The sequence below is a fragment of the Gavia stellata genome, chromosome Z (assembly GCF_030936135.1).
Source record: "Gavia stellata isolate bGavSte3 chromosome Z, bGavSte3.hap2, whole genome shotgun sequence".
In the NCBI taxonomy this organism is placed as follows: domain Eukaryota; kingdom Metazoa; phylum Chordata; class Aves; order Gaviiformes; family Gaviidae; genus Gavia; species Gavia stellata.
Window position 1 is genome coordinate 35,641,731 of NC_082637.1, and position 15,469 is coordinate 35,657,199.

Here is a 15,469-nt window from a genome sequence, read left to right on the forward strand (position 1 = left end):
ATTTCTCAAAAGAGAAGATTTAGTAATATTAGGCACCTCTAAACAGACTTCATATCTAATAGTAACTTACAGATCACTTGTATGTATGTGCATGCATCTGTAATTTTCTGAATTTATAGTTTAATGAAACAAAATTCTCTGGTCTTCTCTTTAAAGAATACTGGCTACTTCTTTATTATTATTTAACACAGAAGGAGTTTCCATATTTAGACAAAATTAAAAGATGTAATTTGACTATTTATATTCTGTAGGCAGTTTTTGTACTGTACTCTATTTTGCAATCAGAACCTGTTTAATAAAGAGGGGACAGCTCTGATTTTGCATAGTATGTTGGAAATATTGTTCAATGTATACTTAAAATTAATTTCTACACCAGGTGTATCCATCTGGCAATTGCCTAAATGTCTTAGGGCTGTAAGCTGCTGGAAAATAAGCAGCAGAGTAAGTGGAAAGGAATGTGAAAAGCTTGCAGCATCAACTGATACATTTATATCATGGTAATTTAACCTAGATATATTTTGCTGTTTAAAAATATTCTTAAAGCATTTTGGTCTTTTAAATGCTCCTGAAACAGAAAATGCATCCCTAAATGTTTATTCTCAAATATCATTTTGCAAAACAAAAAGTATTGTAATTTGGTAAGACAACATAAGTCTTTGCTATACAGTATCTTCAGCAATGAGAAAGCAGAGCTGTGCATGAACAAGGTTTCTTCACTGGCAAGTCACTCTAAGTCAACAGGCAGTTTTCCTATACTACAACAAGATGTTCTGTTTACACATGAGATTCACATTTGACTTTGTCTTTTATAAAGAGAAGATTGGGAAAAGTAATTTGCCAGTGTAATGATCCTATTACACTTTAACCATTACATTTGTCATCCGCATAGAATTTTAAATTGTATCTTGATGAAATTTTAAGCATCTAAAATAAGCATCACAAACATTTTGTATATAAACAGTGAAACCCTGGTAAAAGAGAAAACAGAAGATCAGCCACAGTAATTCAAGATCTTGCCTTTTGTATTTTGTCATGATGGCATAGCACCTAAAATACTACTGCTAGCTCAAATCCTAATCCATGCAACAGCATTGCATTAATATGGACTGACTACCATGATAAAATATGGAGCATCTGAGTTTGCCTGAACGGTTAGGTTTTAAACAGTATGCATGAAGCATGCTTTCTTACACAGTCCAGGACAAGAAAAGCTAATATTAAAATAAACGGTATTTTTCCTTTTACTGTTTTTTTGCAAAACAAAACCTAAAATAACAGGATTTATTTTAACTTTTTTTTCTTTTTTCAACTAACTTATGTTCAGCATTTTATTAATGTATCCAGGATGCTCAGGTATCAGAAACTAGCTAGCATTTCATACAGCATAATACTGTAAGCCTACAAATTATCTGGGACCATACCATGGTGATAGATTAACTCTTACTCAGAAATACCCAAAGCAGTATCCGTAGGAAACACAGATTTGATGGATAACTGCTTGCTAGCAAAACTATCAACTAGCTTTTCACAGCCCATTTGCATTATTTGTCCTATTCTGGAGTACACTTAGGATCTCTTTAACTACTACAGCAGCCTGATTGAAGAAAACAAAGGGGAATAAACTGACTCATCAGCAACATGTTACTTGAAACTGCCTTGCTAAATACATATACAAATACCATATTAAATATAGCTACTGTGTGCAGGCAGCTAGCTATCTGGGTGACTGCACATGAATGAAGGCAGGAAATTCCCTTAAAAGATCTTATTATAAAGTACAGATGCAAATTTTGAAAGATGAAGACAATAAATATAATGCCATTTACAAAGATCACAACACAAAGCATGTGTACATTAAGAGCATTTGTAGTGTTTCTGCTTACAGATAAAGAAGGGTTTGTTCTTAAAGAGTCAAGAAATAACCAACAAGCTTAATAATTGGAAAATAAAGAGAACAAAGAACTACAATCAAAAAGAGCAAAGGCGCATTCTCTAAATAAAAGTAAGTTGTGATAAAGTAATGGCATCATCATTCCTGTCCCAAACTGGCCTAAAGATTCAGCAGTGGCAATTTTGTTCGCATCACAGCAAATGCAAAAGTCTTACTTTAGTAGCTTGAGTATCAATAACCAACATTCAATAGAGCTTTTTCATGCAACTTTACCTTAGATGACTGATGATAAAATGGGTTAGTAGTTTTCTGCCCACAGGGAGCAGAAGCTGAAGAAGGGCTATAAAGAGACTCTGGCTGGGGAACAAGAGTTATGAGACAACTAGTAAATAAACATGCAGCTTACACAGACTCTGCAATGAAGAAATTTAGTTTCTAGTGATGCAAGCAACTTATATTAAAGCTCAGTAGCTTTTGTCTGAAATGTCCATGCAGCTTAGTGACGGAAAACTTCCGTGTACTTCTAGGTCCTTTCATTAATGTCCAATGAATTTTTTAACAAGTGCTGTATTTCTGCATGCGCTCCTCAGACATGCTGTCAATCTCTAAGAGTTGGATTTAGTTAAGACTCCTACTCTGCCCCCCAACAAATTATCTTTCTTGAGGCTTTTCAAAATAGTTTGAGGACGGCGTGCTGGAGGGTAATTCCAAATCCAAATCGATTTCATTCTAAATGGAAATAATACTTAAATCAAATCTTTGTTCCTAAAACAGCTGAGATGGAACTTTCAGGATTAAATATCCCATTCCCAAACACCACCACCTTGAATATTTGTTTCATCTATTACTACATATTACATCTTTTTTCATATTCTTTATGCTTACCCTTGGTCTGCTTATAATGCTCTGTACCATAAAGACTACAGGATTGCCTGCCTTCCGTATGGCTTCCACAGCTTGTTCATGGCTGGCATCTCTGAGGTCAATTCCATCCACCTGTAATTGGAAGGCCTCATCTTAACATTACAAGAAGCTACAAGGATCTTGAGTCAGCTTTGGGTTTTGGTTAGGGAATTTCAACTAAAACCTAAGCCCAAACCTCTCTTACTGGTGGAATGGTTTCTACTGACTTGGCCTGAGGTCCCTCACACACAGGTTTGAGATTTCCAAGAGCACAGCAAGGACATCAAATAAATATTTTCCATGGTTTTAAAAACAGGTTTTTCAACATTCTTGGCTCAGGCTCCATATATTTTCCCACAGGCAACATAATAGGAGAGATAATGATAATAAGAAGCGATAATGTAATCTGAAGAGAGAAGTAGCATTTGCCAAATACTGCTTCCTCTAAATCCTATCTCAGAATAACCTACCTCCCAGGACTTTATAAGATTTACAAACTGAAACTTTTTAGGTCTTTCATTATGGGGTATTATGTCAGTACAGTGTACTTTTTTCCTTTCTTTTCATTCTTTTTTTTTTTTTAAAAAAAAGCAGCAAAATAAGACCAATTTTAGCTACTAGACACTTTCCCGAGAAGTTAAATTTTTATGTCAGAGCTGAAAAGCTTTCTCTCTTCTTGAAGAAAGCATTTACAAAGGATGGCTAAGGACAAATTTTTGCCTGGTCGCTTTTCTTCATGCCTTCGAATGTATTGGTGTGTAAAACAGTTTGTCTTGTGACCCAGGTAAGAACCATGTTATGGTGAAGTTAGCATCAGTAAAACATTCTCACAGTGACCACAGTAAAAGCTAGAACCTAACACAGAAAGGTACTTGTTAGTGGCAATTCTTGCACACAAAGTTATACAATGAGGACTACCCCTACCTTTTTAATTGTCTAACTCTACCTTAAACTTAACTAGCCAATGTAAATAAAGAGAGAACAAAAACCATCTGAGACAGAAAATTCTAAACCTATGAGGAACTGAACAATAACACTAAGGCTCTCTGACTCCCCATGTCTGAAATACTGTATGCACTAGCAGAGAGAAAAGTCTAGATATGCCACATCTTGAGAAACTGAAATAATCCATTCAGAAACAGTCACATTACCACAACATTAGTTACTTAATTTCACGCACCCCCTTCAACTTCTGCAAGCATCATTGTCAGAGACAATCACTGCATTCATAAAAATCCAGGTATTCAGATATAATGAATGTTTTTTAACTTTGTGGCTGTCAAGCAAAATTCCACCTCCCAACTTGTTATACACTGGAAACTCTTCCATCCTGTTGCAGAAAGTTCTAGCTATATTAAGGTATTAATTCAAGATCCTTTATATGGATCTTGTAGCAGACAGTAAACTGCAGTTTAAGTATCACCATGTAAAGCAAGCCCAGGAGAAGCATCACCATCTCCATCACTCTGCTTGTTATGTTCTTACTGATGGACAGTCAGCTAAGGACATCCATCAGGGTGAAGAGGAGAGCAGTTCCTAATGGCCTGACACTGGAGATGGGGTAATGTCTGACTTATTGATAATCATCACAGGAAAGACACATTCCTTTCAGTATGTTCATTATTCAATATCTTTAAGTGAGAAAGCAGAAGTGACTGCATGAGCACAGGATTGGCTAAGCAGAAGAGAAATCTAGATAAATTCCTCCCTGCAACACCACTGGCTACCCTATCCTCAGGCATGGGCACAATGCTCTTAACTTCCTCTGTACCAAATCCAGCTTTCTTCATATCAGCAGGAAAAAATTTGTGTCTCCCTTAACTCCTGCACAAGATGCTCAAAAGGGATGCAAACTGATTAAGATTTAAGAGGGAAATAAACTATTTGCATGATTTGCTATTCACTGGCCCTTTCTATTGCTATCCAATATGCAAAGGTAAAATCTTTTAGCTTCACTAAACTTAAGCTTTTTCCTACACATGCTGGTTTTAAAACAGGCAGGTAGAACGGCTGGCTTTGTAGACCCCTGCTCACACAGTCAGTTATCTATGCTTTAGGTTCTATATTCAACTTAAAGCTGTCCGCACACAAAGATCAGCAGATGGTACTACACTCTGTATGGCTCAAGTGGTGCCAGCTGGAGCGATTACACAGCTGTTGGCCTAGGACCACACATCCATCTCAGTAGCTCCTGAGATGCTGAGGGTATTGCAAGCAAAAGGCACTCGGCTGGTACCTCCACAATTCGATCACCGGTTTTCAGTGTTCCATTTTTGCCGGCTGGGCTGTCTTCGAGGATGTGCTTGATAAAGATCCCTCTCATCACTTCTCCATTACTCAGGCGGCTCCCCATCCCTCGTCCTCCAACAATGCTGATCCCCAGTGACTTGCTAGGCTCTCTCCAGAGTTCAACCCTGTTGTGACAAAACAAGGACCAAAATAAAGTCTGTTGTGATTATGACAATGCTGCACACTGAAGACACCTGGATTTGCACAATGGTTTAAAAACATTCGGAAATAACTCCTCCTTGGAAAGTTTTGTCTTCCAGTTGGAGTCATCTACTGAATTGTTCAGAAAGTCTGTAATTGTGTCTACTGTTGTTCACTTTATTTTGGATTCTAATCAAAACTTTGAATTCTTCTCTTCTTCTCTTCTTGCAGGCTCCCAGGGAGCCAGCCTAGAAAGAAAAATTGCTAAAGCAATCAAGAAACTGCTAGATTTCAGGGATTTAGCCCAATGGCAGTAAAATTCAACTGTGAATTATTCCTGCAATGCACAATACACATAAGTGCAGCAATTCTGTTTTCTTATTCCTTTTTATAATATATGACAGTTTCAAAACTTTTGAATTTCAGATGAGATTTTATACTGTGCAACTAGATCTGCACTTACTTTCTGGGCTGGTTCCAGTTATTGAAAGCTGCATTTTGAAGTTCACTTTCTTCTCCCTCCCCCTCTTCACGTTCTGGAAGCTCTGGGAGTTCCCTGCTGATGAACAGGAACATGCAATTAATTTCTAAAGGACCCACATAATCCCTAGATTTCACTGCAAAATTTCATATATTGGATCACTCTGCCAGCATTGAAGTTTGTACACAAGATTCATGTAAGTAACTTCTTGTTCAGATGTCTGATAGAATACATATTGTATTTGGGGATTTCCCTGTCCACTTCTCTGCACAATTAAGTTGCTATCAACTGACAACCACCGAATAAAAGACTCTGCACTTTTGAACTATAACCAAATCAAAGCTGAAAGTAATTACTTATTGTTTCCAAGTGGAAGAAATTACAACAGCAGCATTCAAAAACAGTTACTGCTTTTGGAGATTAATTTCAAGAAAACAAAAATTGTTAGTCACTTTGAATATTTTGGCCTATAACTGTAATGAATTTTTGAAACTCAAGGAAAAGGACAGCATAATTCATTCTTTCCAGCATATGTTCTAGAAAGACCATCAATGCAAAATTCTCATTTTGGAAGCACTGAGTATTTGTGGCAATACATAAATCAAATTGCGTGGTATTTAAGAGAAGTTTAGGATGAGGCTGTATTCAATCTCCTTTTTGGGTAGATCAACCAGCCTCATAAAAATGACAGAAAAATTTGCTAGCCAAAGCAACAATTGTATTCTGAACAGCTTTTTATTGTAGTGGCTGCTGGTCTGAAGAAAATCATCCATCTTTCAGCTTTTGTAAAATAAAACTTATCTTCCTGAACTGTGCAAAGTGTATGGAAGGAGTTACATCTGAGACCCCCATGGAAGAAAACAGTAAGTCTTTTGACTCACCTGACAGTATGTGAAGGAAAAAGTTCAAATGGCACAGCTCCTTCTGTCTGTTGTCCCAAACTGGCCCTGTACTCATCTAAATTTTCTGCTGGCACATATGTAATACTGCAATAAAACGGGACATGATTAAAGTAGCATGAGGACTGCTGGTCCTGCCTTTGGTGGGTGTGAGGAATGGGTACGAGGAAGCTACTCAGGACTACTTCGTATAGTCATTGACTTCAGAGCCACAATGCTGGTATGTTGGGAATAAGGAGTTAGATGAATCCTTTGTGACTTTGCAAGAAATATGCATTTATCATCAAATTAGGTAGCTGAACAGCACTTAATTTTCTGAGGGCTGGCCACCCGTTTTAAGTAAATGGTGCTTGAACAGTGACAAGAGTGTAATAGAGACAATCCAGCTTCAGTCAAAACAGAGATTTCTCGTGCAAAGACAGACACTGAAAGATCTGTGAGGTGTGAAGCACCATTACCATCCTACATGCTGGCTGAAAATGCTTCTGGAAGTTGGCTTGCAGGAGGTTTTGTGCTTTCATGGGCAGTTTTGTATCTATTTTAGGTTTCTATGCTTTTGGTGAAAAATACTGCATGGATTTGGACATACAAACGTGTTACAGCACACCACCTATGCCACAGGGAGCAATCCCCTGCTCAACTCCTTCCTTCACCCCTTCATGCATTTCCAGCCAGCCCTGGAAAGTCAGACAGTCATGTTTCACCAGCCAAATGACATGCAGATGCCTGAAGCCCTGGTGTAACCCTATCATGTTTGGATGCCAGAAACAGAAATGGCCCAATAGACTGGGGAAGGGGAAAGAAAGAGAAGGAAAAAAGATTAAGGCATGAAGAATATTTCTTAAAAAACTTCCCTCTACAGGCAAAAGGACACCACGATCTAAACAGGGCTACTTAGATGGCTCTCCTTTAATGATGCTTTGTCTTCTTAAAAAACCTTTAGTTGTTCGATAAGCAGCTTAGCTATCAGATCCAAGTCTGCCAAGGAGTAAGGCTGATGGAAAAAGAACACAAAAGAATGGCTGTCCTCCCATCCATCACATGGTTAAAAGAAATATGAACATATTTCCCCACAGAACAGACAGGGGGAAAAAAAAAAAAAAATCTTGACCACTTCACAAGGACGTGTAACCTGCTGAGGACACTCCTTCAGCTCCAAGTCTCTCACTTACTTGGAGCCCTCTCCTGCCCATCACTCCCTGCTTGGAGTCCTCTTCTGTCTGTCACTCCCTGACTGCCACTGGTTCCCCCTCCTGGTTTTCTGCTGAATACAGCAAGCAGCAGAAGGCAGAATAAATAAACTTTTATATGACTAATGCTGTCTGTCCAAAACACTCTACCCAAATTATCATAAGGAGCATTTTATTTGTCTTCTCAATCTGTGCCTAAGCATGTTCCCTACCTCCTCTCTCATCTACCATATCTAGAAAAGTGCAGATGATGTTGATTAAGGAGGTGCCTCACGTGCTGAAGAGGAGGAACTCTCCAGTTCTTTTAACAGAAATTTCTATACCATCCATATTATCACCAACTTCTTTTCTTTTCCTTAAATCTCCTCCCTCTTCTGCTTTGGCCTTTTTTCAAACACACAAGTGTTACATGCTTGACACAAAATGTTTTCATTCTAAAGTGCTGGGGAGTTAACATACACTAGGGAACAAACACTCAGCAGAACGTCACTGACTCTTATCTGTCTTTCCTGAGGGTATTCCAGTACTGGGAAACACGCAAGACATGCGGCAGTTATTGTGCAAATCCCTTGCAGTGAAACTGGAAGAAGCAAGAGGTTTTGAAAATAATCACTACTACTTCTCAGCCATCTCCATCTCCAAAAGCATTGAACTATAGCAAAGTGCAAGCATTATGGTCACAGAACACTGACAGGGCAACGCTGCTGCAGAAGCACCACCCAGTAAGCCCATAAGAATGCCTTGCCTCTACAAAAGCTATGAGATGTGCAAGCTGCATTTCAATGAAAGAAAATGTATCATTCATCCAGTTACATTCATCAGTTTCATCCCAAGCAAATTCATCAATTTTCACCCTTTAAAAATAAGTAGGAAATAATGTACTTTCCCTTGAAAGACAGCTGCAGTAAAGAAACCAGCATTGCAAGCAACATTTCTGCCAGGTAGAAGGCTTGGACAATCTCCTTTATGCTAAAATGCACCTGAAAGCTATTGTTCAACGTATGGAAGGAGAACGGTAGGCTCCTAAAAAGGAAACAGATATGCCCAGATTTAGCCTGGATGTAGACAGCAGAGTGTGATCACTGATACTAGAGTGTCTAACATCTTTCAACTCTTCTCCAGTCCTTTTGTGCAAGGAGCACATTGCAAACAGTTATGCAGGGTCCCAAGGTCCAAGGGTAGTAGTAGTTCTTACCTCACACTTCTGTGCAACATCAGTGTTAGAGATCAGCTAAGGGGGAGGCAAACCACATGCACTCTAACTTCTGGGATACTTTGTCATTTTTCGTTGTATGAATGAATCACTGACATTGTGCTGGGACATTCAAAAGGAACAGCTAAAAGGATGCTCTCAAACAGTCTTATATGCTACTTACAGACATCTCCCAAAAGCTCTTAGGTAGGTAAGCTTTCCTTTCTGTGTACAGCACAGGAACTGAGAAGAAAAGAGGTTCACTCCATCATTTTTAAAAATGCATCTAAAATTGAGGAACTGAATTACCTAATTGACTTCCACAGATGGAGTCAAATTTAGATAGTATCACTGGGAGCTGTTACATTTTAGCTCTTTGGAAAATTACATTATTTCTATTCTAGTGCTTAACTACAGTTCCAATTGCCTAATTTTGAGCACTCAGAGGAACATTCAATATGATTTTAACTATTCTTTCTTATCTACAACTAAACTTCAACAATGCTTCAGCTACTTCATAAATATAAACCAGACACTTACTTGCATTTTGCAAAAAAAATAGCATAGAAAAGAAAACTAAATTACATGGATCAAATTAAAAGGTACATTCTGTGCAGAAGTTCACCTTTGTTTCTTGCTCATGATTTCCAAAGTTCAGGTTTCCCTAGCTCCTCCTATTAGCTAAACTGTATTACTGATGTGACTGCCCTCCTCCCCTCTCTCCTTTGCATGTTATTATTGAAATGAAAAGTTATGCAAAAAACCTAGCTCTGCTGAAAATTAGAGTCTTAGGAAATATGTAAAGCAGAAAGTCGTCTTTGCTAAGTGGCTGGCTGTCCTGCTCCTGCCTTCTGTGACACACAGCAAGGTCAGATTATACTAAAGACCTTGGATTTATATCTGCCAAGAATTTTTCCCTGTTTAGTACTTCGTGGGCAGACACTTCACAGTTATCAAATCCACCACTTGCTGGATCGCTACTGCAGCTCACTTCTTGGAGGTCACAGTGAGGTCCTGAAGACATCCAGCATCATCCTGAACAGCTCAGCCTGTGACTGGGGTGATGAGGGGCCCAGGACAAGAAGGATGTTGGGCTCCCCTGGTCAACTCTGTTGACCCATGTGGTGTAAAGTGGAAATAAAAACCCACCCAGGCACCTGAATGGTTCATCTGTAAAAGGGACTAATAATTGCCTTAATATGGTCACAGGGAAGAAAGTAAAAGAAACAAGTGCCAGGAAATAGGGACGAAGACACAGAAAACAGGAAACAAGTAAATGACTGCTCCAATACTGTGTTGCATTTCTCATCTGCAAGAGAAGTTGAAGTTCAATAATTTCCAGGGAAAAGTGTATGCAGGGTTTAATGATTTCCTCTCTTTCATAGCTGTACAGCTTGAAGGAGAAAGTGTTCTGGTTTCCTTTCTTGAGAGCTACAGCCACCCTCCTCCCCCCAGAGATATGCACTAGCAATGAAAGCAGTGACAATGGAAACACCAAAGGGTGTACATATGAAAATATCTTGTAAACACAACACTGCATGCAGTACAGAGAAACATTTATCACATGCTTGACTGAACAGCCACACAAAACCTTGAAACACCAACAAACCAAATAACAAAGTATGGAAAATGTTCAGGACAAATTACTGTCATTAACACTTAAGTTCTAATTTGAACCTTTTTATATATGAAGGAAGTAAAATGTAAGTGCCACAGAAAATATGACACTGAGATTAATCCAGATATCAGTACATCATACTCATGCCAATTGTAGCAGTGAACCCTCTATACGCACACACACGCACATGTGCTCTGAGCACGTCTGGGGTGGCTGTCATAGATGAAATTTAAAAATATCAGCAATAATTTTTTAGAATACAGGTGTTTTCATTCCAGTCTTAGGAAGTATGCTCCAATCTTTAAGTTTAAAGCCATATTTATATATACACACACACTCTCATACATTTTTTTAAAAATATATATATACACACACATCCACATGTGCAGCCACATGTGTATGCACACAGACACACACATACACAAAGAGAAAGAGAATATGTACCTATATCTGGATATATCCCTGACATTACTACAGATGTCATAAAAGCATGGAATGATTTTACAGACAAGTTGCAACACAGAGCCATAATGAGTTTCTGAATCGCCAATACTCACACATAAGAGAGGGCCTGATCATCAGCAGGTGCTGGAGAAGATCTAGAATGTGAAGCATATGATGCAGCATCTTTTTACAATGGTGTTAACAAATGTCAATGTCTTATGCTGAATGCGAGAGGCATACTTATGTAGTTAAAAGTGTGAGCTGCTTTTCTTTTCTCTTTCTCCTTTTTCTTTTTTTTTTCGTGTTCCACCTCTGCTTCATCTACACCTCCCCCACAAAGCATCTGCTTTTTATTATTGTCTATAGCAATGATTATTAACAAGCATGGAAAATGGAATTGCAATCTATCTTTTATTTCTTGATCAGGAATTCATCCCCACACTTTAGGCAGGTGAATTCTGATTCAGCTCTGTAATTATCTGACAGATGTTACAACCAGCTGCTGCTGAGCACAAAACCCTGGCTATTATTACAGAAATATAAGAGCTCCTGCAAAGGTGGAGTGAGAAGTGAAACAGAATGCACTCTAGTAAGACCACACATCCGGTTTTCCACATACAAAGGGGAAAAAAATTACATACCTAGGTCTGAAACTCAGATTGCTGGTTCTTGAACTATTCAAAATCAAATTCCTTTAATAAAATAAAACAAAGCCTTTATGTGGCAAGTAAGAACAGCTTTATGTTTTCTCAGCAAATAATGTTTGCCACTGAAACACAGCTTTGAAATTAAAACACTTCTGCTTCATCACTTTTTGGGGGCACCCTGCTACCTAAAAAATCTATGTAAAAGTTAAGGTGCCAACTTTGCAGCCCTGTATGGATAAAGAGGAATGATAGGAAGATGGCCACACCTGAGTGCTTGTGCACCCTTGTTTCCCAAGGCAGACACCAAAGAGATTCAACTTGCTTATTTGAAATGCTGGCTTAAATCACAACTCCTGCGCGGTGGTGCACCACATTAGCTCTGAAATGACATCTATATGGATGTGTATCCCTCTCAGCAAACAGAAGAACTATCATGAGATAATGCTCCATGTCTTCAAATTTCTAATCTGGGACATCACCCACATGTTTGTATTATAATATTTTTCTGGGATCCCGTACTGCTGCTGAACAAATGCTGTACAAATTACAGAAATTTTTTATTATGCTGAATAGTTTTGCATCAAAACTATGTAGGCCCAAAAATATTGTCTTTATTCTTGCAAGACTCCTTTAGACGCTAGCAAAGGGTTTGATATTTCAGTTCTTTGAAGTGCAGAAGCCAGCTTCGCTTTAAACCCTTATCATGGGAATGCACCAAAGAACATAAATATAAAATGAAAGACAAAAATCTTAAATAAGACTATGAATAGCAACTGCCCCTTTGTGTGAGATCTTTCAGAAAGGGGATGCACTTTTCTCTGGAAAAACTGAATATTCACATCTAAGACAAGATTTTGGTATTTCCGACATATCTGCAAGAGACTAAGACTACAAAACAAAAAACTTATAGTCAGATAGTGTAAAATGCAGCACCTATAAAAGGATAAGCACAAATAATGAACACATTTGTGTTTCGTCATGTAACTATGGCACTAATAAAAGACTCTTCACAGAATAATGGTGCTGTAACATTTGTGTATCTAAGCAGACGTACACACACATGCATGCGCACATACCAACTGATTTCAGTCATGACAGTTGGAATTATAAAACAGTTTGAAAGCCTATAATAATAATAATTACATTTTATCAACACTGACTCGCTCATATTCATGACAGCATTGACAATAATGTAATTCATTATATGAGCATATCCCATTATTTAAACAAGCTTGCATTAAATCATAATCCTAAACACATGACAGCTATGGGGCAGACAATTAAACCCACAGTGAAGATCCTTTGCCTACCTGCTCTCAAAATGCCAGGTCTCTTCAAAGCTAGAATACTGCTGGGGAAGAACAGAATGCCCTGCAGTCCATTTTGAACTGACAGAAACCACACAGTTACCTGCAACCACACTGGGACTGAACTGACACCTTTCAAGGTCACCCTCTTAAGTAATAGAGGCTTCTATTACCAACAGCTCCATTGATCCCATTTGCAGATCTGACCCAATCCATGTTACCATGGGTTTGAGAAAGACAGCTACTAGATTTTTGGAGCTGTAAACCCAGCACTGGCGGGTCTAGAGCACTATCCACAAGCTTAGGAACAACCTCATTTCTAGGTTGGTGGTGCATGTGGGCAAAGTCCACAACTGCAACAGCTACAAAGAATTGTACTTTCAGGGAAAGTTAAAATTCTGTACATTGAGTGAATTTGAGAAGAAGAAACTTTTCCATTGAGCAAGTGGATTTTTCAAAATTTGTATTAATTACTGCAAGTTTAAAGTAGCACTCCCAAGAGCACTAGAGCAACAGCTCCTTTGTATGTACTAATAAAAACTTGGATGTGACTTCACAAAACGGACTGTTTCTGCTGCTTGTCACAGATGTACTGAAAATGTTTTAAGTATTACTTTTCTGCATTAACATCATGTGTCATACTTTCTGTCTGGCAGTCAAAACCAAGTTCCATCACAAAGATTTCCACCAAATGAACTCACTTGTGCAATAGCCAGGACAGTCCACCTTTTGAGAAACACAAACACCTTGAGGAAATCCTTACTTTCTTTAGAAGAGTTGTAATATGAATGCAAAACTCTGACTAATCCCATTCCTTCAATAAAACCAGGCAGGGCAGTAATGATAATTACTAATGACAGTAATAACTTTTCTAAGAACATCCAAAGCCTCTCACACAAGTGATTTTATCTTTCAAACCCATGAAGCTGTAATCCGAAGGTCAATTATCCATGTGAAGCTGTAACTTAAAGGTAAATTCATGTTGTAAAAACAAACAAAATTTTCATTTAGAATACTTGCATAAATAACCAAATTTTGATTATTAGCTTCTCCCAACCACAAATTCATCATCTAGCTTTACCTACTTTATATCTGGTCCAATGAGTGAATGCCTTCTTAGCATAGCTCGGGCTTGTGCATTGGTTAAGTTAGTGGTTGACTCTTCATTAATGGACAGGATGCAGTCCCCCACACCAATCCGTCCGTCACGACTGATTGAGCCTCCATGGATGACGCTGCGGACTATCATTCCTGAGCCATCTTTATTGGAACTTACTGTCATCCCTATAGTGAAAAACACATGAAACAGTTAATAATGTCTTTGAGCCCCAGCTCTGAGTGCCAAGAAAAAGAAATGCAACCCGGGGCAAGGAAGGTAAAACCTGCCGATCTGCCAATGTCAGCAAGCCTATAAATGTTGCTCTTATTTTCCCTCGCATTTCCTTCTTTCCAACAGGAGACAGCAGTTACAAATCACAATCACAGTGTCTTCACTTTACCTTGTGTCATTTCACATACCAGGCTCAATATGAAAAACCTAAGTAGAAAATTTAAGCAGAAAATAAACAAAAAAGCTAATGAAATTGCTTCTAAACCAGTAAAATTTACCACTTTTCCGGATGGTTCACTGAGTTTATACACCACATTTCAGTTTAGTTTATGATGGTTCTCTTTGGAAGGGAGGTGAAATGATTAAACAGTTAATTAGGAGCATAGGGTCAATAGGAGCATACGGCCAATACAAGCACACACTTATTTTCAACAGGAAGCCTGAATCAGATCCCACTGAGATAGTGGCTGCCTTCCCACACTCCCAGGTGGGCCATCGCCTAGGCCCAGAAAAGCATCCTGACTTCTGTGAGAGCCTGCGCACTACTGATGCATACAGTCCACTACTTGAGTTACACCATGATCCCACCTGTGGCACAGTAGGATACTACTTCTTAATGTTTATACACACCATTCAACCCCACTTTCTTGTCACTAATGGGAAATGAGACAGAGATGTTCTTCCGCCTCCTCTCTATGGGGACTTACTTGTGGTGCTGGGCTTCACATGTCTTTCTGACTGTTCTTATATGCATGAGTTTTTGTTGTTATTTTCAGGACAGTTGGTGCTCATGAAATCAACGCTGATGACAGTTCCAGGAAAAACTGTTCTTCACTAAGGCAATGGAAAGATAGCTGAAGAGCTAGCACCCAGTCGACTTCCACTATCTTAATACTGCCAAACTTGTTTTTGTTCTTTTTTGTGCACTAACATAGAAGCCTTCCTTTACTAACAGGATGAATCCACTGAAGTTAGACTGCCTTATAGAGGAGCATCTATTGGAGGAGGCAGTGACTACCCCACTATGTGTTCTCCTGTCTTTGCATGTAAGCATCAGGCTAGCAAGGTAAACACCAATAGACATACATGAAAAACACTGCTCCATTGAGTTAAGAGGTTATGGCAAACAGAACTTTT

At 38.6% G+C, this 15,469-nt stretch overlaps 1 protein-coding gene across 1 annotated transcript in view; it reads right to left on the reverse strand.

Moving 5' to 3' along the window:
* The window catches only part of MPDZ (multiple PDZ domain crumbs cell polarity complex component), an 88,020-nt gene that overhangs the window by 25,501 nt on the left and 47,050 nt on the right, over positions 1-15,469 (reverse strand). Inside the window, exons 21-27 of the mRNA XM_059833267.1 lie at positions 14,088-14,286; positions 11,162-11,203; positions 6,587-6,691; positions 5,688-5,780; positions 5,031-5,208; positions 2,777-2,887; positions 2,165-2,248 (exon numbers count right to left, since the gene is read on the reverse strand). Of these exons, the coding sequence (XP_059689250.1) occupies positions 2,165-2,248; positions 2,777-2,887; positions 5,031-5,208; positions 5,688-5,780; positions 6,587-6,691; positions 11,162-11,203; positions 14,088-14,286 (812 nt within the window). The remainder of the gene's footprint in view (positions 1-2,164; positions 2,249-2,776; positions 2,888-5,030; positions 5,209-5,687; positions 5,781-6,586; positions 6,692-11,161; positions 11,204-14,087; positions 14,287-15,469) is intronic.